At 54.1% G+C, this 25,752-nt stretch overlaps 7 protein-coding genes across 7 annotated transcripts; 4 read left to right on the top strand and 3 right to left on the bottom strand.

Annotated features, from left to right (window-relative positions):
- Positions 1-1,303: 1,303 nt before the first annotated feature.
- On the bottom strand, positions 1,304-2,731 carry PG986_005258 (uncharacterized protein; the record flags this gene model as incomplete). The annotated part of the gene is made up of 1 exon (XM_066841480.1): positions 1,304-2,731. The coding sequence occupies one exon, from the start codon at positions 2,729-2,731 to the stop codon at positions 1,304-1,306; it is 1,428 nt and encodes a 475-aa protein (XP_066701342.1).
- Positions 2,732-3,745: 1,014 nt separating this feature from the next.
- On the bottom strand, positions 3,746-5,451 carry PG986_005257 (uncharacterized protein; the record flags this gene model as incomplete). Its single annotated transcript, XM_066841479.1, has 2 exons — positions 3,746-4,981; positions 5,044-5,451. The coding sequence occupies 2 exons, from the start codon at positions 5,449-5,451 to the stop codon at positions 3,746-3,748; spliced, it is 1,644 nt and encodes a 547-aa protein (XP_066701341.1).
- Positions 5,452-7,716: 2,265 nt separating this feature from the next.
- On the top strand, positions 7,717-8,586 carry PG986_005256 (uncharacterized protein; the record flags this gene model as incomplete). The annotated part of the gene is made up of 1 exon (XM_066841478.1): positions 7,717-8,586. One exon carries the CDS (start codon positions 7,717-7,719, stop codon positions 8,584-8,586), a length of 870 nt encoding a protein of 289 aa, XP_066701340.1.
- Positions 8,587-13,947: 5,361 nt separating this feature from the next.
- Positions 13,948-15,171, top strand: PG986_005255 (uncharacterized protein; the record flags this gene model as incomplete). The annotated part of the gene is made up of 1 exon (XM_066841477.1): positions 13,948-15,171. The coding sequence occupies one exon, from the start codon at positions 13,948-13,950 to the stop codon at positions 15,169-15,171; it is 1,224 nt and encodes a 407-aa protein (XP_066701339.1).
- Positions 15,172-16,327: 1,156 nt separating this feature from the next.
- Positions 16,328-17,614, top strand: PG986_005254 (uncharacterized protein; the record flags this gene model as incomplete). The annotated part of the gene is made up of 1 exon (XM_066841476.1): positions 16,328-17,614. One exon carries the CDS (start codon positions 16,328-16,330, stop codon positions 17,612-17,614), a length of 1,287 nt encoding a protein of 428 aa, XP_066701338.1.
- Positions 17,615-18,989: 1,375 nt separating this feature from the next.
- On the top strand, positions 18,990-21,911 carry PG986_005253 (uncharacterized protein; the record flags this gene model as incomplete). The annotated part of the gene is made up of 6 exons (XM_066841475.1): positions 18,990-19,343; positions 19,845-19,875; positions 19,944-19,995; positions 20,075-20,802; positions 20,874-21,635; positions 21,823-21,911. 6 exons carry the CDS (start codon positions 18,990-18,992, stop codon positions 21,909-21,911), a joined length of 2,016 nt encoding a protein of 671 aa, XP_066701337.1.
- Positions 21,912-22,676: 765 nt separating this feature from the next.
- On the bottom strand, positions 22,677-24,336 carry PG986_005252 (uncharacterized protein; the record flags this gene model as incomplete). The annotated part of the gene is made up of 2 exons (XM_066841474.1): positions 22,677-24,131; positions 24,190-24,336. The coding sequence occupies 2 exons, from the start codon at positions 24,334-24,336 to the stop codon at positions 22,677-22,679; spliced, it is 1,602 nt and encodes a 533-aa protein (XP_066701336.1).
- Between the last annotated feature and the right edge of the window lie 1,416 nt (positions 24,337-25,752).

Raw genomic sequence — 25,752 nt, 5'->3', positions numbered from 1 at the left:
GGGCTTTCTGGGGAGAATAAAACAACAAGAAAAAAAGGAGGAGGGAAAAATTGACTGGTCAGGGCGTGGTATATCTACCTACGACAGTAGCTTGCTTGTGAACGACCTCCAGAACTTTTTTTTTTTTCGCACCTCCCCGCAACGGCAGCGAAGTGGGGTGATAGCCCCGATCTACAAGCATGGAACCAATGAGACTCTGTACGACGACGACCGGCGATTCATGAGGCAGAAGCTAGACGACAGCCAGCCAGGGTCTTGCAGGTGGGATGGAGGGGATTGTCCTATCAGACGTCGAGGACTAAACCCTTCTGTAGCCGGTTCGGGACTGGCAGCGCCCAGTTTCTTCCAACTCCCACCAAGTACTTTTTTATTTTCTGCAGGTGCTGGGTGCATCTCTAGGTGCGAACGAGTTGGTAGAACGAGCAGGCGGTGGGCGACGCACAATTGTGGTTGGTTTGGCGGGAGCCAGGATGTAACCCAAGCTCTGGAATTGGTCGCTGCCATGCAACCCGTACATCAGCGCTGCCCTGCCCTGCCTGCCAGGGCAAAGTCTAACTTTAGACGCAGCCTCAACTCGTCCAGGGTTGGCTCTTATCCTAGTAAGAAAGTCGAACTACCTAAAGTACTCACATACAGTTTATCATGTATTCTCAGGGCTATATAACACCAGAAAGCTTCGAATTGAGACTCGTGCGGACGCAGCTGTCGCATGCCCCCCAAACATGGAGCCCGCCCGATAACCGGAGATGACGTATTGCGGAGCACGAGAGAAAAAAAAAGTCCGTCGTTTTGATATTGCGTGTGCGCTACCGGTGTATGATTGAATTGATGGGACTGGCCCAGTTGATCCATAAATCGAAAGAACCTTAAATGCATGTACGTGGTATCAGTATCACTCCCCAACCTCACCCAAAGTAGATGGATGGATGTAAGTGTTCATTCATGTTCTCCTAAGCAATCCAACAGCATACCAACCTTCTTTTTGATGGCCTGCGAAATACCCAAGGTAGATGCAGACTGTGTCACGCAAGTACATGTAGCAAGTGCCCCCCGCCGTTCATGCTGTCTGTTGCCCAGTGACCCCGCCGCCAATTATCTTCTCTTACCAAGCATGGGGTCCAGGACTTAGGGCCGCATAACAAACACAATGCACTTCTTTTGAATAGATATGCCCTCCCATACTAAGATTACATGGTGTTATACCAAAATTGCCGGTAACGTAATAGCACTACAGACTTTTTCAAGTAAAGTGACTTCCTCCAGCCGCCCCCCCCATTCACCTCCCCTGCCCTCCCGACTCCATCTACCCCTGCAGCTCCGATATAGATTCCATAGCTTTCGCCCGGCTGCCGGAACTCGCTTGTTGCGGCGTGGCCAGGAAGGGCCAGCGGCGTGCCTGCCGGAAGCTTCCCGAGTAGCTCGACGGATCCGAGACGCTCGACGCACCGCTATCCCGCGTACCACTGTGTGCATGGCGCTCGGAAAGAGGGGGAGAGCTACTGCTATCAAAATACCCTTTTTGCAAACCCCCTCCCGCGGCAAGAAGCGCGGCTGGGTCCGGCGACGATGACGACGACGAAACGATCGCGGTCGACTCGTCGGCTGCCAGTTCCGGCTTGAACCACTCCTCCGCGCGGTGCCTGGGGCCGGCGGCGTTCCTGAACACCGATGTCGCCGGTGCTGCTGTCGGGACGCGGCTGTTGTCCCAGGAGGGAGCAGCAGCAGTAGGCTCACGTGTTGGTGTCACAATGCCATCAGTGGTGAGCGGTGCTTTTGCGGCCGCTTCGGCTTCGGCTTCGGCCCCTGCGGCCACACCTCCTCCGGTGGATGCCCTGTGGTGTCGGCGCCGCATGGTCGCGACAAGGAAGAAGATGGCGCTGCTCAGTAGTACGGCAAAGATCACGCCGACGGCTATACCAGCTTTCGCGCCCGCGGACAGGCCTTCTTGGTCCGGCGTTGAATCATCCTTGGCTGATACCGTAACACCCGTCAAGGCAGCAGAGCTAGTACTAGGCGCGTTCGCCACGAGGACAGAACTAGGTCGGGTGGTTGGTACGCTTATTATGATGGTAGTGGAACGTGGAGGGACGATGCTGGAGCTGCCTGCCCGGGGAGACGACGATTTCGCAAACGAGAGGGAGGGTCCATGGTCCTTGGCGAACAAGATGGCCTGCCCCAGCGCCGTGGGCAGCGTAGCTACGGCCTCGATGGTAGGCTTCTGGCGGAACAGGCCCTGGTAGTCCGGGTCGGAGCAGGAGCACGGCGAGGGGACCCCCGTCATCTCTGTTTTGTCTTTGTCGCCGGGGCAGCCGGCCCACAGCTCGTCGGGCTTGGAGCCGTCGTCCGAGTCCTGGCACCGCACCAGGCCGACGACCTGTTGGTCGGCGAACTTTCCCTTGTGGGGGCAGGCCCCAGCGACGCTCCCAAAGCCCGGGTCCGTACATCCCGCTATGTAGGTCGTGCCCCCGCTATTGCCTATAGTAGAGTGAGTCCTGTGCACATATATAGGCAGCAATGGCAGCTTGACGTTTGCTGGAAGAGAAGGGGTTGTAAGGATCACCATAACATCGGGGTGGAAACAGACAGAGCCCTCCAGACAAACATCGCCTTTGAGGCAACATGTATAAGCAGCATTGGCCGCGTTCCCACATGGAATAAACGTGTCTGTCGCCTTACGGTTGGTGGCAAAGTAACATTTGCCGTTGGAGATGACGAGGTCAATATCGCTCATGGTTGCCCTCGACACGGATTTACACACTATGTCGGTTTTTCAAAATACCCTACTCGGTGAGTGAAGGACATTGGTAAACGTACGTATGGCAGACAGATGGGCACCGCAAAGTCACAGAGACCAAATTTTACACATCTTACGGACGGGACTGGGAAAAGAAACACGGGGTCAAGTAACCGTTGGTTTGGTCCCAAAGGACATCTGGGGGGGCCGGACCAACCCTTACGTCGTTGTGTACTGCCCTGTGCCGGAATGGGACAAGATCTTATCTCTCGCAGAAACGTCACATACACCAAAAGCAGAGCCAAGCTCGATCCTTCGTTTGTACGACTTGCGACCATTTGGCAGTTGACCAGGCATTCCAGTGCGTACAATCGAAGTATGATTGATGCGGCTATTAATTGAGATCCAGCCTTTTCTTCTACAGTCGGGATCCGTGTCGCACTGCATTTTATTCTCCACATGGCAGTATCGTGAGAACCGGATTGCTCCATGCCTAGGTCCCTCTCGTATCGCTGCTAATATCCGACCATGGCAAACCGGGTTTGAAAAGTTGGGGCCACTGGGGATCAATCAGGAAGCAAGGCAAGGAAGGCAAGGCATCATGGGTGCAAATCCCCTGCCGATCAGTGTCGCTTCAGCTGAGTGACCATAAGTACAAACTATCGCAATGGAACATTCACGGAAGTGTTTGGATTTGATTTTTTTTTGTATCAACTTTTGATTCGTTATTGGCTTCTATTCTATCTTGGGGTATGATGATAGTCTAGTGTATGGATGATCCATAACCAAGCTCGATATATTTTGGCAAAGGGTATTTTTTACCCTCGACATTATGCCATATAAAAAGGGAATGATAAAGTGGTTTGGGAAGAGGAAGGTAAATGGTGAGGCGTTTGAGACTGGGTAGAAATCTAGTCCAGTCTGCAAATCGTGGTATCATAAAAAGCATGTGGAGTATATAAAACGCGTCAAGGCGTAAAAGCAATCTGAGATCGTCATCGGATCAATCGTTTAACTCATCAAAGCGTTGTTGTTGTCAGTCCTGGTGGTGGGTGAATCACCCTCCTCCTTCTCACTGACACGTGGCTTGCCAGGCTCATCGTCCGAGCTGAAGCCATTGTCACGTGCCCATGAACGAACCTCGTCATGAGACAGCTTGGGAAGCTGCTTGGCAGCATGGACGTAGCTCTTGTTCTCTTCGAAGCCCTTCGCGAAGATAATGTCGATTTCTTCCAGGGTGCGACCAGCAGTCTCGGGATACAAGAAGTACAGGATGGGAATGAAGAGAGCGTTCAGGACAGCGAAGAAGAGGTATGTGCCCCAACCAATCGAGCCAATGAGGACCGGCGTGATCATGACAATGAAGAAGTTCCACAGCCAGTTGGAAGTGGTCGACAGGGCGTTGGCCTTCGCACGAGTCTTGAGAGGGTTGATCTCGGCAGGGTACAGCCAAGGGAGGGGCAACCAAGTGGCACCGAAGAAAGCGATGTAAGTGAAGAGACCTACACCGGCACCCTTGGCAGCTTCGGTCGTATCGGGAATCAAAGCTCCGAAGACCAGAACCATGGAGAGACACTGCCCAATAGAACCAATGAAGAAGAGCTTGCGGCGGCCCAAACGTTCAACGACGAACCAAGAAGTGGTGGCAAACGCGGCGTAGACAACCATGTTGACACCGCCAAGCAGCAATGCCAGGTTGTGAGTAGTTCCGATGGATCGCTGGAACAGGATAGGGAAGTAGTAGATGACAGCATTGCATCCAGACAATTGTTGCATCATTTGGGAACCAGCACCGAGAAGGAGGCGGCGGAGATGCTGGGTACGGCCATTGGTGGCGAGCTCTCGCATAGGTGTGTTACCGCCCTTGTGGCCGGTTGCGCGGATAGCATCAACGAAGACGGCGAGCTCTTTCTGGACCTCGTCGTCATCCCGATGCTTCCCTTGGAGAGCAGCTAGCACTGTAGTAGCATCGGCCGTACGGTCCTTGGTCAGGAGCCAACGAGGAGATTCGGGAAGACGCAGCATCAAGACGAGGACAACGAAAGCAAAAGCGCATTGGAAGGCGATGGGGAAACGCCAGACAAAGGCTTTCGGCCCATAGCTGCATCCGTAATCGATCCAGTACGCGATCAAAGTGCCAATGGCGACGTTACCGCCTTCAATGCAGATAAGTTTTCCGCGGTTGTGGGGCGGGCAACACTCGGCTTGGTACGTTGGTACAGTTGCAGTGTTGATTCCGTTGCCAATCTATAGTCGTTGTTAGTATGTCTCGAAGAACAATAGGGCTGGAAGCAATGGCCGAGACTTACGCCTGTAATACATCTGCCAATAATGAACTGTGCTGTTGCGCCGTAGTTGGGGCCAACGCTGGCAATCTGAATAATGACACCGAGAATCATGACGAAGCCGCCGATGAAGATGGACTTGCGGCGGCCGAGCTGGTCACCACAGGCAAGCATGAAGCAGGCACCGATGAAACATCCGACAGCGTAGATGGCGGTAACGAAACCTTCCCAGGTCTCGTCGCCACGGACCTCTGGGAAGGAGTCCATGAAGGCAGGGTCGGCGATAATGCCGGCCATGACACCTTGGTCATAGCCGAACAGTAGGAAGTCGGTGGTTGCGACGACAGTGATCATTTTTTGGAGGGCTGCGCCTGAGGTGCCCCAGTAGGTTGGGACACCGGCTTCGTTGTCTTTAGCACCAGTGCGAATCATTGTGTCGGTGGTCGATGGTGGCCGAGATTGCTGGAGAGAAGTCTGGGGGTTCCCCAGGTCCGTACATATATAGCCATGATCGATAAAAGCCCTTCTCCGTCGTAAGGGTCCTCAGAATAGAGTATTGGATACATAGGGATGGCCAAGATAAGAAATTTCAGAACAACGTCATAGTGGTCCACAGCTGTAGGTTGGACGTGGAGTTGGTAAGAGGTGTTGAGAAGTAAGGAATCGAGTCATATTCTCCACAGTCAGGCCCCATCGTGGAGTGGCGATGGAGTCGAGCGCGGAGTTGCCAAGCCCCAGGATTCCCTTTGATACCGACGTACCGCCGGGCGTAGTGTGTGCCATAAGACCCACAACTACCCATAATTGCCCCGGAGACCGGACGATACAGGGCGACGACAAACCGCGGAGTAGCTGTGTGATGAGGGAGTGACCAGATCTTGTCGAGGGCCCTTCCTTGGTCCCTTGGTGTGGGATCGCAGGAGACCCTGGGTGCAGACGCCGCAATTGGGTTTGACGCCATGCCATCCAAACCTGCTCGGGATGTTGTTCACCTTGAACCTGTCAAGTTGTCTTTCTGCCAGGCATATAGCATTCGTGCGCTATTACCGCTGGAAATAAGCTTATCCTCCCGCCCCAAGGCGGTTCAACGGATTCCCCTTTTTGGCATCCAGACAAACGCCAGGTGCATACCGGCGCTTCTTGTCACAAAGAGCGGCAATCCGGCAGATCGCAATCCCCAGGCTCGTTCAGGGTGGTAGCAACGGCCATGGCAATCCACAACCTCTCAATTGTTATTTGTCAAGAGTATCCAACATCCTTGGCCTCGTGTAGAGACTAAGGAAGCGTGTGGGAGGGCGTTTCTCCATCGAGCGCTCATGTTGAGCAAAATAAAAGGGTCTCGAGTATGCGGTCAACATGCCATTTCCCACAAGGACAAGAGCGAGGCCCTGCTTGGCGTAGGGAATAGAGGTATTGGGCTGTCGGCCTGTCAGCTTGGCGACTTGGGCTGCCTTTGGGAGAAACGTAGCCCACTGTTTCAGTCCACAAATCCTTTGAATTTTTGGCGATCAACACGCAGCAGTCACGGGTGAAATTGTGCCAGGACTGGTACGGCGCGTGTGTTTTCGTGAGATGATGTCAATGGTGGTAAAGGTTTTCTGCTGGTGCCGGAACCAACGACAGGCCGACCCACCGTCGAGCTGATTGTGTGATTCCTGATTGACCGTCTGGGGCTTAGCCCGGTTCCCCAATGGTAACCTACATAGAAACCGCCCACGACCACGAGCCAACGGGAGCCAACAGGAGCCAACAGGAGACAGGCGGGTGGCATCGGTGCGCATTGCCGATTCCGATTTTTCACGGCTCCCAGACACGGTTCCTGAAAATCCAAGAATCGCGATTCAGAATTCTCCATTCTTCTGATCGCGAATTGAGGAACTCTGTCCAAGCATACATAACGGTGGCCACGGGGATCGGCTGGGAACAGTTGGAACTTGGGGGGGCTGGTGTGTCAGGTTTCTGGAGAGAAAGAGGAGCCTGGGCAGAAGGCTGGGCCTCCTAGGCCTCAAACCTGCAAGCAAAAAGGAAAAGGTGGTGCTCGGCGGATCTCCGAGCCTTGGGTGCTTGGACCATTCTCCTCAATCTTTCCCCCCTCCTTCTGCAACGGTCCTTAATCGTGGGGGTTACCAATGCATTGATTTACTGGAGCTGAGCGTGCTTCCTGTGCTTTTTCCGACCGCGCAGCTGATGTGTAAGGAAGGCCTCCAAAAAAACATGTGATTTCTCCAATCGATGCCGGAAATTGTATGTATGTCATCCTATGGCTGCATGCAGGCCGCCCAAATCTTTGGTTTCGAGGCCCATCTGGCAGTTCGTGACAGCCTCGTCACCGTACATATCGTAGCCTGATGGATGTAACCTGAGGTTGGCTGATTGATGTTGGGCTAGGACAAAAATCACCATGTACATGACGTCATTTCGCAGAGCCTCACGGTTGAGGGTTTAAAGTTCGGCCGCGATAGTGTTGAATCATCGTCATGCTCCAACAAGGAGACTCGCAAAAGATACCCATGTTCACATGATCAGGCGTGCAACGCGTAGTTGGACTTTCTTCGGCATCGCGACAGTTTGCGACAATCTGGACCAGTAAGACATACGGGCGTGTTGTTCATGTTTTCTCTGCCTCGGCTTTCTCCTCGTCAGCCAAGCGTTTCTAGCCGCATCACACAGCTCACTGCCCAAATCGTACGCCGCACAATGGCTACATCACGGGAACCGGCGCCGTGGCGTGACTTGTTCGTGGAGCACGTAGAAAACATGAGACCACCCGAGTTCGTGCTCAGCACCATCAGGCGCATTCCAGCAGCGTCCACGGGCTTTGGCATCAACGACGGCAACGGCTTCTGCCTCACCCCGCGATCCCGTACGTGCGTCTATCGCGGCATGTGGGCTTCGATCCCAGTCAACCCCAAGAATGATGCTGAGCTCAACCCGGACGTGTATGAGGCCGACATGCTTACCTTCACCACCGACGTACGCATGGATAAGATGCCCGAACTGTGGGAAGATGGTGCAGTAGCGGCAGGAGCCGAGTCCATAGAGGGCAATGGGGCCTGGACCGGTTCCGGCGGTGGTGGGCCGGTCGAAGCCGTCTTCTGGGCCAAGGAGCCGATGGTGCAATGGCGGATCCGCGGCAAGGCCATTGTCGTGGGGCCTGACATCGAGGAGTCCGACGCTGGAAGGGCCGCCCAGAAGGCACTTATGTGTCGGATGAGGAAAAGGGAAGGTGCTAGCGATGATCACTGGAGCTTCGCGAAAGAAGTCACCGCACATTTCGGCAACCTCAGCCCAGGGATGCGAGGTTCCTTCAGAAACCCACCGCCTGGGACCCCCGTCGACTCACCGGTTGACGACGGCCTTGGCCTGGGTCAAAAGGTCACCGACTTACAAGACAATATTGCTCGCGAGAATTTCAGGGTTGTAGTCATTGCACCATACGAAGTCGACCGTACGGATCTCTCGAACCCGGAAAGGGGCAGGCGTTGGATCTACAGACGTACTGTCGACCAGAAGACCAAGCCAGAAGGTGCTGAAGGAGGCTGGGAGAAGGTCGAGTTGTGGCCTTGAGATTATCTCAATGGATGGGTGAGTGGATGTCCGCTTCGAATCTGCCCGTAGTAAGGACAGGTTTTACAGTTGCGGATCTGATAGAATGCGAGATCATGCATGCAGAGCGAACGGGACGAATCGTCGTCAGCAAATCAGACAACTCAAATACACCCATATTTCGGTTCCCCTCGCAACATTCTTGAAACGTATTGTTCTTGTTGTTGATAAATAGCCATGGACACACTTATTGGCAATAAATGAAGACGATCATGGCCACAAGTCTTGTGACAAACTATCGAAGTAGTGCCGAACAGTAATCGATTGGCGATACTGAGAAGAGTAACGCGAAGCAAGTATCGGCACTAATGCCGGTATAGAAGCCGGTGCATTTCTGAGTCGGCTGCGTGGTCCTCCACTTGTGTGATTCGATCTGCTGGCCGGTGACATGTTGCACACCGCCAAAAGAACTGGATCCGGGCTCGCGATTGCGCGTACCGTATCCTATCGCAACCAAGCTAGATCTCTGTTATGCCAGGTATCTATCTATATCAGAGGCGGCTTTGGCGGTTCGACTTGAAGGCTAGGTGTTACCTACTGTCTTGATTCTCTTCTGAACCACCTTATCTGCGCCAAGTACGCCAAGTCCCGAGTTCCAAGTGCAACTACGTACAATTGGGGTGCATTCTTTTGCTGATCGTCTCAACGGTCTTCACGTACGAGGTGTAGAGTGTTTCGTGCTCGTCTTCCTATCTTGATATTGTCTTCTCGTTCTTTACATGCTCCAACACACCGTGTTGCCCAAATTCTGAATACGTACGCACTTCGGCAAAACGTCAGCGGCGATGTCAATCAGCGAGATTTTTGAATGGGTGAAACACGGGGACTGACGCGGCCAGCGCCATGGACGGCTCGCGGGGAAACAGATTCTTCCGCCTGGCCGTTCACTGTCAGGACGCTCCGTGTTCAACATCTGGTCCGGGGATCCCCGGGCAGCCGCAACCGAGGCATCGCAAGCATGCATGCACGAAATCCAGCCGCACTGGCGGAATTGGCGGAATCCAGACTGGGATGTTGCCAAATGCATGTTGGATGCCATCGTTTGAGCCTCACGCAAATGTTGGTCCGGGGCTATCACCAACTGCCTACCTGCCCTGCCCAGATGAGCAGAGTTCGCGGCTCAGTAGCGGAAGCTGCACCGCCCAGAAGTGAGTCGTCTAGGTGAGTATGCGAAAGCATGCAAGCGAATGTCACACAATTTTTTTGGGGGGGTTCCTGGAATGCTTTAAAACGAAAAGCACGTCAAGCAGCGCAAACATGAGCAGGCCGGGGCATTGCAGTCAAGTTGCAAACACCATGGACGAAATAACGCCCGCCATGCATCTTTCAGTATGAGAATGTACCACGACATGTGAAATGCTTGCTAGGACGGAGTGGTGTCCTTTGCAGCACTTCAAGTCCATCTTGCCAATATTGACCTCGTCGTTATAACTTGGCTTTACATATTATAGCATTTCTTCTGGCATGTGATCTTGTTGCACCCTCCAACCCATGCCCGGCGGTCTAGTTCACGGCTTCGTGGACCATGATATCGGCCCGTGATGGTCTTGGCGGCTGCGGGATATCGGACCTTGCAGATATGCGTTGTCCACGGTTATGTCGGAACCGGTTGTTCTCCTATTGCCCCGGGAATATCTACCTAGTTCAACTAGATGTACGACTGCTTCCGAATACGTCACGAGAGCTTCTGAGTACGTACGTAGTGACCTGGTCATAAAACACACAAGCCATTGGACTTGTTGAAGCTGCGACACCCACATCACTTGCAGGTGATCGACCCCGGTAATCTTACGTATGGATGTCTTGCAACGTCTGAATACGGTTGCCCATCTGGCCGCCCGGCTAGACTTTGTCCCTTTACTGAACCCCGATGTGGGAGGGGTTTGGCGTACGTATTGCATTATGCATACCTACCAAGCTACATCCGACACAGATCTTATGTACCTACCTATCGTGAATTAGGACCTTTTTTGCAGGACAGGCTGCCAGACAGCCACTGCTGATCGGCACAGTCCTCCTATCGGTTGGCGCCCGCCCTGCTCCTTTCGGCTACGGAGAGTTTGCAATGTGCGGTACTTTGGTTTGATTCGCCCTTCCGGCCCCCCCCTCTCCCTGGCCATCCCTGCAGACCATGGAGACAGACCATGGAGAGATCAGCAAAGCCGCTCGCTGCAAGCCTGCGATGCGACTTGGCAAGGGCCGTTTTCCCTAATCCGGCAAATGCTGACAAGGGCAAGGGACGGTTGCACCGCGGCGCAACTTTCGAACGCAAACTCCGATGCCGTATTCCACTGCCTTTGTGAAATCCAAGCAGAGAATACCCAGAATGTGCGATCGAGAAGTCGGATGGACCGCCTTATTTACCATGCCGTCAACGCATCTCAGGTATGTATGTACTTACATAGCCAAGGTACGCAGAGTTCGAGGGAAGTAAGTATGTAGCCATGTATGCATTCGCACGACGTGGATCAGATTGATTGGGCCAGAAGGAGAAGCGATGGGCCAAGACTTGCCGAGCGATATGTCGCGTATTTTCCCCCAGAACCACCCACCGATCTGCCTATCCTCCTCGGCCTCGGACACACCATCCCACTTCAATGCCGAGGTTTGCCTATCAGTGGACATCTGCGAATATAAGGACGTTTTACTTACGAAACCACGCACACCTACCGAGCATATCTGTTTCAGCCATTGATGCGCGAACGCTATCAGCATGATATCTGCCATTACTTGTTTTCCCCTCGAGAGACTGCATACAGCTGCTGTCAATTGGGCTGACTTGCCATGTGGAGGCAGCTAGCCATGGGCTTTTCGGATCCTCGCAGAACGGTTTGCAAGCCATGCCAGATGCACACGCACCGCCTACCTAGGTATCCAAGAAGATTGCATCAACCGGAGGCACTGTATGAAAGCAGGTGACATTCGACCAGATGTTTCAATCTGTGGTTTATGGTTGGGCTCCAAGCGTCTACCGCACGCACCTCGTAGTGCCCTAGCGACGATCACTTCCTGACGATGTGACTTCGACTCTTGAACTTCCGCCGGCGAAGCCGTAGATGGCGGATATCGCAGTACTATTGGCCATTGCTGGCTATTGTGTCATCGCATTATTGCAGCCTATATCGGCGGGGGCGGGAGATGAGATACGATAACTTTGGATCTAAAAATACGAAGAGGCGGGAAGAAATCGATGCGGCTGTGATGGCTGGTCAAGCTGGCTGGGGCTTCGGCCGAGTCGAGTGGTAGCATGCATCAAGTCTTGCGCGATAGCAGCACGAGACGGATGCGTTGACTGGATGGGGGTTGCAGCTACACACACACACACACACAGCTATAGCAGACAAGGAGATTAACCCTACCCCGCCGCGAGGTTGTAGCGATAATAACGATTTCATGATGCTGCGCTGCTGCGTGCAGTGTGCTTGTGTGCGTGTGTGCAGCAAGGCGGCAACAAGCTATCGCTCAGGGAAAGCGGGCTTCCTTGCATATGTACTGTATTGCGTCTGGATATACACCGTAGCAAGACAAGCATCATATGGCTCTATGCATTCATGTGTTCTTGTTCAGGTCGCCGACCTCACGGCAAACTGGCCAATTGGATGCCAAGGAGGGCTGGGTGCGCCGGGCGGTAAAACAACCTTCGCTGATGACTGTAGCTGTTCAAACGGGTTTCTAGCCAAAAATAGGAAGCAGGCAGAGCACCAGCTGGGTTAGCCTCTGTTAGAGCTTCGGCAATGGAGCTAGCTGCCTTGAACATACTCTTTCGACAATATTAGTATGTATGCTGCTTGCAAGGGCTCCCCGATGAAGATCGACAATAGGACATTCGAGATATATGTCGCCGATCCGGTTCTTTAGGTTTTCTGGAAGGCCGAATTCATGCCTCCACCGTTCGATGTTAGATTGATTGATTGATTGATCACGGCTACTACTATCCTGTCATGGCAGGATAGCACGGGACGGCTTTGCATACGGCTGCTTTTCTTCTGCCCTTGGATATTATGCATTCGAATCGTTGCAGTGCTGACCCTGTCCAAACCACCGCGCCGCATACATGCAGCTGCACAGATGGACTTTCCAGGCCCTCCGACCCTCCAGCAGCAGCCGACACAGTTGGCAGACCGACTCTCCTGTCTGCTCTGCTCCGTCCATCCATCCATCCATCCATCCATCGCCTAACTCCCACCCCCTCATCTCGACTGCCACGTTTCCCCCCTGTTTTGTCTTATGCTGTGCTCCAGTCAATGTAATTTTCCTCTCGCGATCGCATTGATGTGGAACCTGCTTAAGTCCGGCACAGCAGTCACAGTAGCAAGCAGGGCACGACTGCACACTGCACACTGCACACTGCACACGGAATACCGCAATCAATGTACATACCTAATCCATCAACGCATGAATTAGCCTAACGGCATATGCCAGCCATCCACTGACAAGCACCACCCAACCTGCCCATGCTATTCGTCTTTCGTCTTGGGCCTCCATTCGGGTCGACGGGCGGGAGAGCTTGTCCAAGTCCGAGTCCACGTTCTTAGCGGCCGATCCAACCGTTCAGAGGCCTAACTTTAGCTGGTTGCCGTCGAATTTAACTGGTGCAAGCTAGCAGGGCAGGTGGGCAATAGCAGCACCTCCTCTTTTGTCCAACCGAATTGCAGCAGCGCAACGCACGACTTGAGGGAACACGAACCTTGGACAGTCTCGTTTTTTACATCACTCGAACAGCTCGGGACGAACGAAAAACCTCACTGCAGTCCATAACAGACTCGGAGCATTCTCTGCGATGTTCCAAGGCTAGTACCAGTCGGATTGCTCGAGCGGGTGAAGGCGAAAGAGGCCGTAGTCTGGCGCGGGACCGAGCAAGGATCCCCCCATGCAACATAAGTTGGAGCAGCAGCAGACCCGCCAACACATTGCCTGTCCATATTAATCTCTTGAATCCGATCTACCTGCTTTTAATCAACCCATTTTGGTTCAATTCGACTCGTTCCGCAGCTGGACTATTCTTCATCCAATTCCGTCGCCCAAATCCCGGCCCTACCTGTCTCTGCCAAGCCTGACGGATCTACGACACAGCTCGACTTCGGCCATTGTTGGTGATGTTGCCAGCTCCTGATTACCTACTGTTAAGACATTGTTTTTAGCTGTAACCGCCGCCGCCGCCGCCGCCACGACCACTACCACTGAGCACTTCGAGTCGAAGCTTGGTCGAACCACATGTCGAGCCGTTGACAGCCAGACTTCACACCCGCATAACGTACATTGCATCCGCTACTAGGCGCCCTTTTGTACGCCCCTGGGCTGAATCAAACAACGGTGCGCGTGATGGATCCTCTGAATAGCCCTTTGAACGGGCTGGTCAATGGCATTCCGGACTGGCTCAAAAGGCTGGATGAGCTCAATGGCCAGATCGAGCAACGCCAGCTGGACCTGGCCAAGCTCTCAGAAGACCATCTGCGCTCGTCAACGCGATCGCTGAAGCACAAAGGTTCGACCGAGTCCCTGAAACCCGGAGACGACCCGGCCGCCTACCCCTCAGATCCGATACCGCCTCGACAAGACGCCATCACTTCAACCCCCACACGAATCAATGATGATGCGCAGAAACCTACACAGCCGCCGTCGAGCCCGGGCGGCGAAAGCCAAACAACCTCTGTACGCCAGCGGCAGAGGAACGACGTCGTTGCGACAGCGCAGCGACGCGTGCGTGCCACTCTTAAGAAGCGTCAAAAGACGGACTCGATGGTCAGCGCCGAGGGTGCTGTGCCAAAGTATCGCTCTCGTAGTATGATACTGGTCTACTATGACAGCTATGTCCAGTCCTTCTTCGAGGAGTTGGTCAAATTTGTATCGGCATCGAGGAATATGATGAGGAAAGCCAAGATGGCCGCGAAGGTCGCGCAGATTAAGCGATTGGCTGAACTCGAGATGCACGAAGACGAAGATCAGAGGCAAGGAGGATCTTTCAAACCCGGCGACGACTTAATCGCGGCCGACCCCTTTCTGGTGACGAAACAACCTAATAAAGGAGGCCCCGAGGAGATCCAGCTCCATACAGTGGGCACCCAAGAGCTGGGGATGGCGCCGCGGATGGGAGGACCCGGGTTGCCGTATTCATGGATGGCTAATCGACGCTCCGGCACTGGCAGCAGCCCGTACTCGAGAAGCGGTATGGGCCTCTTCAACCAGGACGGGCCCGATGTCTACGACGACCTAGACAAGGGGTTGGAGTTCGTGCAGAGCATGTGCGAGCGGGCAGCACACCAGTTCCTCCGCGACGGAGAGTGCGGCGATGAGATTGAGAAGGTCAAGGAGCGCTTGGGAGAGACCAAAGAAATTGCAGACAAGGAGGTGGAGCGCGTACAGAAGGAATACCCAAACGGCCTCGCGCCGCCTGAGCCGCCCAAGATTCGGAGTTACCGCCCGATGAGTATGCGGCGAGATGCTGGTGCGTCGAACAACCAACCCAAGAAGACCAAGAAGCTGGAGGTCGACGACGATGAAGGGGTGCAAGACATGGACGGCGCTAAGCCGGCACATCCGATCTAGACTGCTGATGTGTAGTCCCCACCGAGTAGGACACGAAACGAAACCCTGATGACCACCACTCCGAAACTCGATATTGTCTTTTTGCGATATATCGATTCTGTCGACTCACATACGACAACACACTCTGTGACTATATACCACCAGCTGTCCTGTTTATATTTTGATTATCTAAGCATTGCGATGGCGTTGGGTTTGAACGGGCGTAGTTACTACGGACATATATTCAATCGTTTTGTTGTTGTTATTTGATTTATTAGTGTCCCGTTCGCGGCGAAGTTGAAACGCGATGGAGTAGTCGGCAACGTCCAGCGGGCCACTGTCCTGATGAAGCATTGCAGACGGAACAGCATTCTCCAAGATCGGAACTGCTCGGCAACAAGCAAGAGCCATGCTTCACGGGACAACAGGGGGAACTACGGGCTCCTGGAGCCGCCAAGAATATAGATAGCCAAGGCGAGACAACTTTTAACTACTACGGGTGTGAGGACTCGACCGATCCGATCAAGATTGAGTATTTCGGATTGGACGTCCACAGTCTGCCCAGGATGCTCGCTGTGTTTAATCATATCTACCATTGCAGTCTCAATCATGACCGTTCACCTTATCTCCCCTTGGCCATCAACTCCTGTGCTTTCAGTGCCAGCAATCTGTCCTGCTATATCCTGTCAATGTCCCACAATTAAAACAGCAGAGGTCGCGGTAGCTGAGTTGGGGCTGCGCGCAGTCGGCGTGGCCGAATGATACACCTTCATGTAACGTATCAATTAAGTATGGATGGGCGTTGCGGTCAAGTATGTGGGGGGGGTTATATGCCTATTCCATAGCTATAAGACACCACTAGAGACGACCAGACTCCATGTGATCACTTCGTTACTATGTATATACAGACTAATCGCGAAAAAGTCAAGAATGGCTGATGTTGTGAATTTTCAAGTATTGTTGTTATTTACAGTGGCCCCGAGCGGGGCTCACCAGCCGGTAGTCTTCTAGGCGGCAGGTCCGACTTTAGACACCTGCCTACAGGGCATCTACCAGCAAGAGTTGTAAACCCAAGCGAGATACATGCATCAGTCCCCAAATAACGCCAATTTGCACAGCATACTAGAAACACCACCCGCGGCTCTGGAGGCTGCGTGTTGCTGGCGGCATCTCTGCTATGCCTGGAATTCTGGATCTTTCTAACGAATTGTTGCTCGAGATCTGCTCATATCTCAGACCCCATCCGCTGCTAAACATTACGGGGCGCCCTTTTTGCTGCTGGACACTCACCCTCAAAGAACACGACCGCGCTTCCTTCGCAAAGCTTCAGACGGTGAAATCTCTGGTGCGCTCATGCAAGCAGCTGTACGCGGTTCTCATCAGTGAGCTGTACGAGTACGTACCGCTCCTCACAAACCATGATGGCCTGGGAAGGTTCACGAGGACAGTGACGGAGCACGCAGAGCTCGGAGACTACGTCCGCTGCGCGTCGTTCAGTCTCCCGTGGGGCGCCACCATCGCGGACTTCTACCAGTTGTTCTGGCTGCCGAGCCTGGCCGTGCTGGATCTCGGCGGCTGCCAGGCATGGTACGCCACGGAGTGGGAGGAGGACGAAAGCCCAGCGAGCCCGTCGCCGATCCGAACCCTGCGCCTGCTCAACTGCGGCGCGCACGAAGGGGCGCTGACGGAGCTGCTGAAGTTCCCGCGGGCCCTGGAGGCGCTGTGGTACGACGCCGATCAGGGCGGGTGGTGGGACGAGCAGTATAGCGAGCCCCTGGTGGGGTTTAGCTGCGAGGCGGTACGGCGCTCCATGGCCACCCACGCCGAATCGCTCGGAAATCTGGTCTTGACCCGCCCGCCGCTAATACTTGAGGGCGTCGGCTACGGCGACGCGATCGACCTCGAGGACTTTGAGCGCCTGCGCAGTCTGTCCGTCTATCAGGTCTTCCTGGTCGACCTCATTTCCAATACGCGCGTGTCCCGGTGCCTGCCGCCAAATCTCGAGGAGCTCGAGGTTTTCTACGATGATAGTGGATACGTCGACTTCCTCGACGACGGCGAGATTGCACAGCCACATTGGCTACTGACGCTGTTGGAGGAACTCAAAGGGCCGGACAGCAAGCTCAAGAACTTGAGTCGGGTCAGGATCGTAGCGCTGGAGTGGACACCTGGCCAAGACGAAGAGGAGGCAGAAGATGGGCAGGACTCGAGTAATGCTAGCAGCAGTGACAGCGGTCGTGCTTCGCGGGGCCCGGGTGACATTCAGCTTCGGGGCCACCCCAATTCACCGTGGCGGCCACCCAAGCTGCTCTTGGATCTCCTCGTGCAGGCCGGCATATGCTTCAGCATCTTCCTGCACCCCGAGCGACGCGCAAGACTGACGCCAGACGACGTCAAAGGGTTCGACGATGTCTGGGAAGATGAATGGGATTCGGAAATGAACTCTTCGCCATTGTTCGTCTGAAAACAAAATAAAAATTGGGCCTTCCTTACGTCAAGCCCGGAGCCTCATAGAGAGCCCCCAGAGTGTTTCGTTTCAGCAATGGGCAGCACTATAAAGTACCGATAGCGAGTCAGACCAGATTCAGTCCATTGTCCACGGCCCGCGTGGGCGCAAGGTTAAACAACCAGGGACTTCGGGGTTTGACGCCGGAAAACTTTGACCTGACGGACAGAGTAGGCCCTTGCACAGGTTACAAGAGATGACGCGAGATTGTAGACGGGCCTACCACTGTCTAATCGACTGACATGTGTCCGCTCAGCTGAATTTATCTTGAAAATGAGTTCCGTAAGTGCTTATTCTCTTTCTTTTGGAGGGCCTATCCTCTGTGGGAGGTTGCGAGAGGCTACGAATATAAATAAATAAATAAAACACCAGAGCCGGTATTACCACCAGTGATGCGATTGTTTCTGCCCCGTGACGTAAGTGGAACGATGCAGGGAAGAGAGCAGACCCGATTCAGTTCAGCTTGGCATTCGTCTGAAGATTGCCGCAGCACCATAGTGTCATCGGTGATGCTGCATTGGAGATTAGATCAGCTTAGCAAAGTCTGTAGGCAGATGGAGGTGAGATAACTCGGCCGAGGGAGACATCGTGTGCGTGTATGGAGCTGTGTGTGGCGGACAAGAGGCATTATTGGAATTTGGGGGAGCGTCACATCGTGGATTGGGGATATATGTACTTGTATAAGCTAAGAAGGTATATATATATATATGTGTGTGTATATATATATGGGCTAGCCTGCTAGCCTGTGGCTGGAATAAGCCCATAAATCTCTCGTCCGGTAGATGCAATCCGGGGAACGAGTTCTTGGCCTGGCTTGGCCTTGTTGCCCCTCTAGTTCTTCTCCATTGATTTCTGACCCCAACCCGAAGACCCAAAGACAGACTGCCTGCACCCATCCTCACTAGCACTGGCAGCACTGGCAGCACTGGCAGTCTGTGGCAGAGCTGGCCGAAGCTGGCCTGGGCGAGAGAGAGAGAGAGAGAGGCGACCTCAGAAAATAAATAGCCCGGGATACTTGACAAGACTGGCTGGGCCGGCTTGTCTTTCCCCAGACCCAGACCCAGACCCAGACAGCTTTTCCATTCCCGTTATTCCCAGCCCGCGCGCCTACTTTGTCGACAAAAACAAGCTCAATTCCCACACTACTCTGCCGTCCTACACCATCTCCCTCTTATTCCCGGTGATCCCGTTCCTCAATCAATCGCTTGTCTCAGCCCCGAGCCAATTTCCATTGCTAAATCCGGCCAATTCCAATATCTCCTGCTTGTCGTCGGCCTGGGCAGTCGGCGTTTAGGAAGGGGGTGACCGCTCCGGCGGGTTTTCAGCGCGTCGCATGGCTTCGCCGCACTTTGTGCAAGTCCTCCCGCCGAACTCGTCATCCACCTCTCACCTCCCACAACTGCCACCGCAATACGGCCACTACCAGCACCAGCACCAGCAACAACAACTACCGCCGCCGCCCCAACATCCGGCGTCGGTCACGTCGCCGAATGGCTCCGTCATACTGACGCCCACCTCGGCCAATACCATCTACTCGTCGCCCTCGTCGTCGTTCCATATCAAAAATGAAGTGGACGATCGGGACGGCAGTGTTGGCGTCGCCGACGCATCGGAGCCCTCGAGGAAGAAACAGAAGCGCAACAAGCCTACCTTGTCGTGCCACGAATGCGTAGAGCGCAAAACAAAAGTGAGTTTCTTTCATATACCGTAACGTTGCGTTGCTCTCCTGTATATTGCCACAGCCTCTTCAGATGGATACTGCGAAATCCGGGCGGTGTTGTGATCCTTCCTCCTCCATCGAGCATCCCTATTCAATTGTACACCGCGAGAGTATGCGGGCCGTATAAACAAGGTTCTGTATACCTACCTACCTAACGTTACTCATTTATACTGCGGCGCATATGTTGTGGTCAGTCAGCCAGTCAACCAATCAAGTTATCAATGCACATCGCATAGCTCGTCGCTGTCTCACCCGACTCATTTGTGTGTGTGTGTGACAAGTGTCTCTCGGGGGAATTTCATGATTGGTTCCCAGCCCATTTAGCAAGTGCGCATCCGGGCACTCCTGCATACATACCTACATACACACCACACATTGCATATCAGAACTACATGTATGCCAGCAGCAGCATTGGCCAAATTCAATTGATATGTGTGACCTTCGTTCTGCTGACCGACTCGAAAACAGTGCGATAGAGGGCGACCACACTGCCTGGCCTGTTAGTATACCTCCATTCCCGAAGCATCAGATTATATCCGTGAATGGATGCTGACCTTGGCCATCTAGGCATCAAGCGGCAGACCGAGTGCCAATATGCACACGTCGCGAACCTTCTCGAGTGAGTTTGCCTCTTGTTGACGGCTCGTTCGCTGCGTAGACTCCGGCGGCATGACTCGGGCATTGATCTATATACCTAGGGAGACAACCCGCTCGGCAACTAATGGCCGGAGGATGACCAAACCGCCCAAAAAGAAGATGTCCTCGGTCGATTTGGGAGATGCGAGACCGCCTGTGCCCAATATAGCTGACAGGGGCCTTCCCACGGGCCGCATTACAGCAGCCCGTGGCTCCGTCGCCTTGTCCACGGGCCTTTTGTCCAACGTTCCGTGGTCGCTGCCCACGGCCTCCAACGTGTTCGGTATCGGGTCCGAGCACCCGTTTGCCAACTATTGGACATGCGAAGGCGGCTTGCCCGAGGTCATCGGCGTAATGCCCGAGAAGATGCAGGCCGACATGCTGCTTGGGCAGTACTTTGAGTGTGTCGACCCCATCTATCCCATGATCCATCGCCAGACCTTCTACGCCGACTACGAGCACTTTTGGTCCCTACCACAGGCGGAGAAAGAACGCTCCGACGCCGCCCTTGTAGCACTTATCTTTGTAATGCTTGCCATGGGCACCCAGTTTGTGACCTCGACAAACCCCAGGGACCATAAACAGACGGCCGAGTTCTATGCCTCGGCTTCCAACCAGGCACTGCGGATGAGCTCCTATCTCAGTACCGCATCGATTCGTTCGGTGCAGGCCATGGTGCTCATCTGCTACTTCTTGATCAACGATAACCATGCCTCGGACGGGTGGGCGTTTGCGGGCATACTGATGCGCCAGGCATATGCCATGGGCTTACACCGGGACCCCAAGATTGGTAATTATCCCTATAATCCCCCAACTACCTTGGGGTCGAGCTGTCCCAGCTGCTGACACGCCCATTCCTAGTTACCCCAGACGCTACCCCGTTCGAGAAGACGCAACGGCGCAAGCTGTGGCAGGCAGTCCTCCTCCAAGACACGTTTATGACGGTCCTGCTATCTCTGCCGCCCAGCGCAACCCATAATGACGTAAACGTGGAGGACCTGACAGATGACTCGTCGAGCATCGCCAGCGAGGACCCTACGGACACGGCATATATCCGTGGGTCTTGGACGCTTGCGAATTTGGTACAGGAAACCATCTGCAGCCCGCGGTCGCTGGACTTGCCCATTTGCGCGACACAGCGCCAGAAGTCTAAGCTGATTGGTGACTTCCGTGCCGTATACCGGTCGTTCCCTGACGTGTTCCGATCGTGGGACACGGAGTCCCTCGCCCACCTCGCTGCCAACAACAAGCGAATCGTGCGCCAGACATTGTTTCTAACGAGCAACTACTACCACAATTTGATGCTCGTTCACGCTTCCGAGAGCCCTGATGTCCCCGTCAATGTTCGTGCCGCGCTCGAGGCCGCCCACGAGGCCATCACGGCCTTCTTCATGCTCTATAACCTCTTCGACCACGACGCCCGTGTCTGGTGGGTCTTTAACCACCGCGCCTTCCTCGAGGCCCTGTGTATCGGAAACCTGCTCCGCGACTACGCTCCCAAGGAAAGCAATGCCGCTGCCGCCGGGGTGCCCATGGCGCCTTACGGAGTTGATGGAGGAGGAGGTACAGATATCGAGAGGGCGGAAAGGGATCCGGTGTTCGCGAGGGCCCGCGCTGATATAAGTAAGACTGGCGTTTTCCCCTTGCTCTATGGCGACTTCTATCACCCATATACCCCTCTTTCTCTAGCGGCCCCGACCACCCGAGTAGATACTCAATTTCGTTGTCACATGGTCGGCCCTTCCAGATTTTTCTATCTATGGCTGTTTTTATGTTCCAAGAACACTGGAAGCTGACAAGTCTACTACAGCTCGCATGTTGAATATCATGAAGGTCATGGGAGATGAAGGGTCCGACGTCGCACGGACGCGCGTCGCTGTGCTGAGCGATTTCCTGTAAGTACTGACCTTGTATAAGAAAAACAGTTCACCGGCGGACCGTCTAATGCTAACATTTCCCCTCTTTTTCTCCTTTAGCACGTAATGGACACGGCAAAATAGGGGGTACGACATGCGAAGGAACAGACAGGTCGGGCAGACAAAGAGGGACAACGCCATCGGAGGATGCAAGGTGTATGCTTTTCACGCAATGTGGTGTGGTCAGCCCCCCAAAAGGAGACACAATTACGCTATGAAAGCAGACATTACTGCTGACTACAGGTCTCTAGAAACAGAGTACCTGGGGGAGTTGGGGGTCTGACTTTTAGTACAAACCAGGTTCAGCTATGTATTGGGAAATGGCACCTGGGTGGGATCTATCAGGTGCTTGTAGGTAGCACAATTTGGTGATATCAATAGTCATCTAATGCTTCACGTATAGGGAGCGTTGGGTATACATTATGGAGAGAAAAAAGCTAATGAAACCGTTTGAAAACCTCGCACAATAACATCCCCGCCTCGCGTGTTTGTTTTTTATATCAGAGAAAGCCAAAGAGAAAAATGAAACATTGAGCTCGCCAGAAATCCAGTCGCAATTACTACTTACTAGTCTATCTGCCTCAACTAAAGTAGTTTTATTCATACAGTTATTCTTCGTTAGGGGATGGGGTCATAAGGTCATATCGGTGGGCGGGTGGGGGGTGGTAGATGTTACCCTGCCTGGGCTAGGACTAGGCTGGGTGGGAGAGGCCGGACGACGACGACTGTAGTAAACAGTGCCGGCATCTCAGGAACGATTGTTCCTACCGAACGTGTCTCTGAGCCAGTGCAGAGGACCACCACCTCCACCACTACCACCTCCCCCTGACATCTCACTGCTCCGTTCGCTAAAGGTCGAGCGGCGAGTCGACGGTGAAGGGCTCCTAACCCTCGAGGGCTGATACGAAGGCGGGTTCATAGGGGGCGAGTTCGAGCTCCGTCTCTGCGACGCACTTCTGCTATCGGACAGACCGCCCGCTGCCCTAATCGAATCGAAGCGGTCCCGAGCGCTTTGGCGCAAGTTCGATCTACGACGTTCCGCAGCACTTGGCCGTGAACTCGAAGATGGTCCCGCCTCCGGGCCAGCTGGCTCATCGTTTCTCTGAGGCTGGCCCGCTGATTCTCCCTCGACTGGCGCTCTGCAGATGGGACATGTGTTGTGCTCCTTGAGCCACAAGACTACGCATTCATCGTGGAACCAATGCTTACATGGCAGCACGATAACCTCGTCCCCCATGCCCACATCGTCTATGCAGATTGTGCATTCGCCCTTGAGTTCAGGACCCAGCATTTTTTCATCCAGTTTTTTCCGGGGCAACTTGGCAATCGTATCCTCCGAAGCCGGAGGTGGGGCATTTGATTGGGGGTTCGCCTCCATTAGGTTGGTGATAATACGGTCCAGAGCCTCCTGGGAGTAGACCGCATCACCATGGACAGCGTTCGGGCTGAGGAACGTCGAAAACAGATGATGCATAATTGCAGGAAAGTCCATTCCAGGGCCAGCAGGACCACCGGGCCGACCGGGGAACGCCGGACCACGCAGGTCATCTTCGTCGTCGCCATGCGCATGGGGAAAGTTTGGGGGCATGGGGAACGGCGGAGGGGCGCCAGCGCGTCCGAAAATATCAGCAAAGACCCTGGGACTTCTATTAGCACTGGATGTCGAGATGGAAACTAGAGTCATCCTAGAGGATCCAATATTGCGGCGGGAAGGGATATCGTACGATTGAAAAGGATCTTCTGGCGGGCCACCATTGCCACCGGGTCGGATCATTCGACTGCTGCCGCTGGTGATGGTGAAGCTGCTCACTCCATGGTAGGGTCCTGACTGGAATCTGGTCACACGGACTTGAGGACCTGCACCGCCCTCCCCTGCCCCTCCAAACATGGGTTGGGGGTCATTCCGACCGACTACACCTGTCCCGTTGATACTGCTCAAAAGTTCCGTGAACCTTCTGATGACATCTTCGCTGCTGTCTGGCCTGGCGCGCTCTTGACTGCGTGGGTTTTGCCCATCTGGAGAACGGAAAGTCGAGCGGCGTCCGAAGAAACTGCCCGGTATATGATGATGCATGTGCTCTTCAATGTCTTCTTCATCGGGATCTGAGTCGGTGTCGTGGAGGTTGCGACGGTTGGGACGATGGAAGGGGTCTAGATCAGGCCCATCGTCGTACTCCGCTCTTGGATCGTTCTCTGGGTCGACCTGGCAGAGTAGCGATCAGCATCGATCGTGAGCAATGTCTCGAACGGTATAGACCTACTATTTCAGTCGCCTCGCAATGGCAGCGAGGGCAAGGGAGGCCTTGCTCATCCCGGTACCACTCGTTCTCGCACTGGTGGCAATAGACGACCTCGCGACCTACCGAGGCATCTAGATGCTGGCCCGCGGCGGGATTGTTGGATGCCATTACTTGGTGCCTCTCGTCGTCTGGTTGCCGCTGCTGGTTTGCGGCAAAGGCAGCAAGTCCAAGGCCGAGTGCGAGGCCGCCAAGTCGAAGGACGCCGCGGAAAGCCACAATGCTGGACCTTGCTTTTTCAGGTTGGGGTCTAAGGACGACCAAAGTTCGATCAAGGTGGCCGGTTTGGGAAAATGGTGTGTTGATGATACGAGGAATCGTTTCGATCCAAGTTGGCACAAACCCTATTATGGCGTACGGTGGGTGGCCCGGAATGCTTTCCACGTCCAGACTTGTCTGGTTGGTAGAATATGATGTTTGGTTATTTTATTACCCTGTGTAGTTCGCGTCAGCGGCCAGTAGTAGGTGGAGGAAGCATTAGGTAATGTGCAGATGCGTGCCGCGACTAGACCAACAACTCGAAACAGAGGGTGTTAATAAAGCCAGGGAGCAAGCAAGGGGGGACGGGAAGGGGCGATGAATGCACTGCACGTTGCCGATTGACCCGGTGGGACAGGCAGTGATGCAATTCGACAAGGCTGACTAGGACTGCTTCAGCAGAGAGGGGAACAAAGAATTGAATGTAGGAACGCCTGGTATGCCCCCATGTGCGACCTGTGTTCTCAAACTGCTTGCTCCTCTGTATCGGTTCAACACCCGCTCGATCGATATCAACGCTTGGAGAGGAGAGGGGAGCCCATGGAACTGTCGGGCGTGTTCTAAAGGTCTGGGTCTGGCGGGTGGATGTGATAATGGGCTGGCAAGATAGAAGATAGATGCGCCCAAGCATGCTGGACGACGTACCTCGTGCGCCCCTCTGAACGTCCCAAAGAAGCTCCAATGAGGGTGGCTTTCAACCAAGTGCGATCAGGGCAGGCCAGCAAACCACTTCCAACCCGGCATGCGAGTAATGGCCGTTGACGAATATGGGTCAAAGACTAGGAGTTGCACTAGTCAGAGTGACAACACAAGATGAAGCTGAAGCTGAAGCCGTTCCTGGACAAGAGCAGCTGAGTGAAAGCTGCCAGGTATCCCCTAGCGGGACTGGCATCGATAAAGTGCTTGCAGTCGAGCTCTGCGCAGGGATCTGGGCAATGATGGGATGAATGGATGGATTAAGTAAACAAAATGGAAATGCGATCACTTACTTGCCTTAGTCGCGTCGGGACTGCGCAACGATGGATTGAACGACACTTATTAGCGGTTCCAATGCAATGGGTTGGCATGTACAAAGACAGGAAAGGAAAGGCTTTAGTTCCAATAAAAGGCACGACTTCTGGCACTGAGGAGTAGATCAATTACATACAAGATGGAAATGGAGTCAAGGCGGCCCCAGCCTGATCGAGCTGGCTTTGTCGATTGCTGGCTGGCTGGAGATGACCCAGTCGCCCTTCTCCTGCTTTCGTCATGCTTCGATTCGCCGGCCGT

The sequence above is a fragment of the Apiospora aurea genome, assembly GCF_038362705.1.
Source record: "Apiospora aurea strain CBS 24483 chromosome Unknown utg000004l_segment0_segment0, whole genome shotgun sequence".
In the NCBI taxonomy this organism is placed as follows: Eukaryota; Fungi; Ascomycota; class Sordariomycetes; order Amphisphaeriales; family Apiosporaceae; genus Apiospora; species Apiospora aurea.
This window is presented reverse-complemented; position numbering and strand designations above follow the sequence as displayed.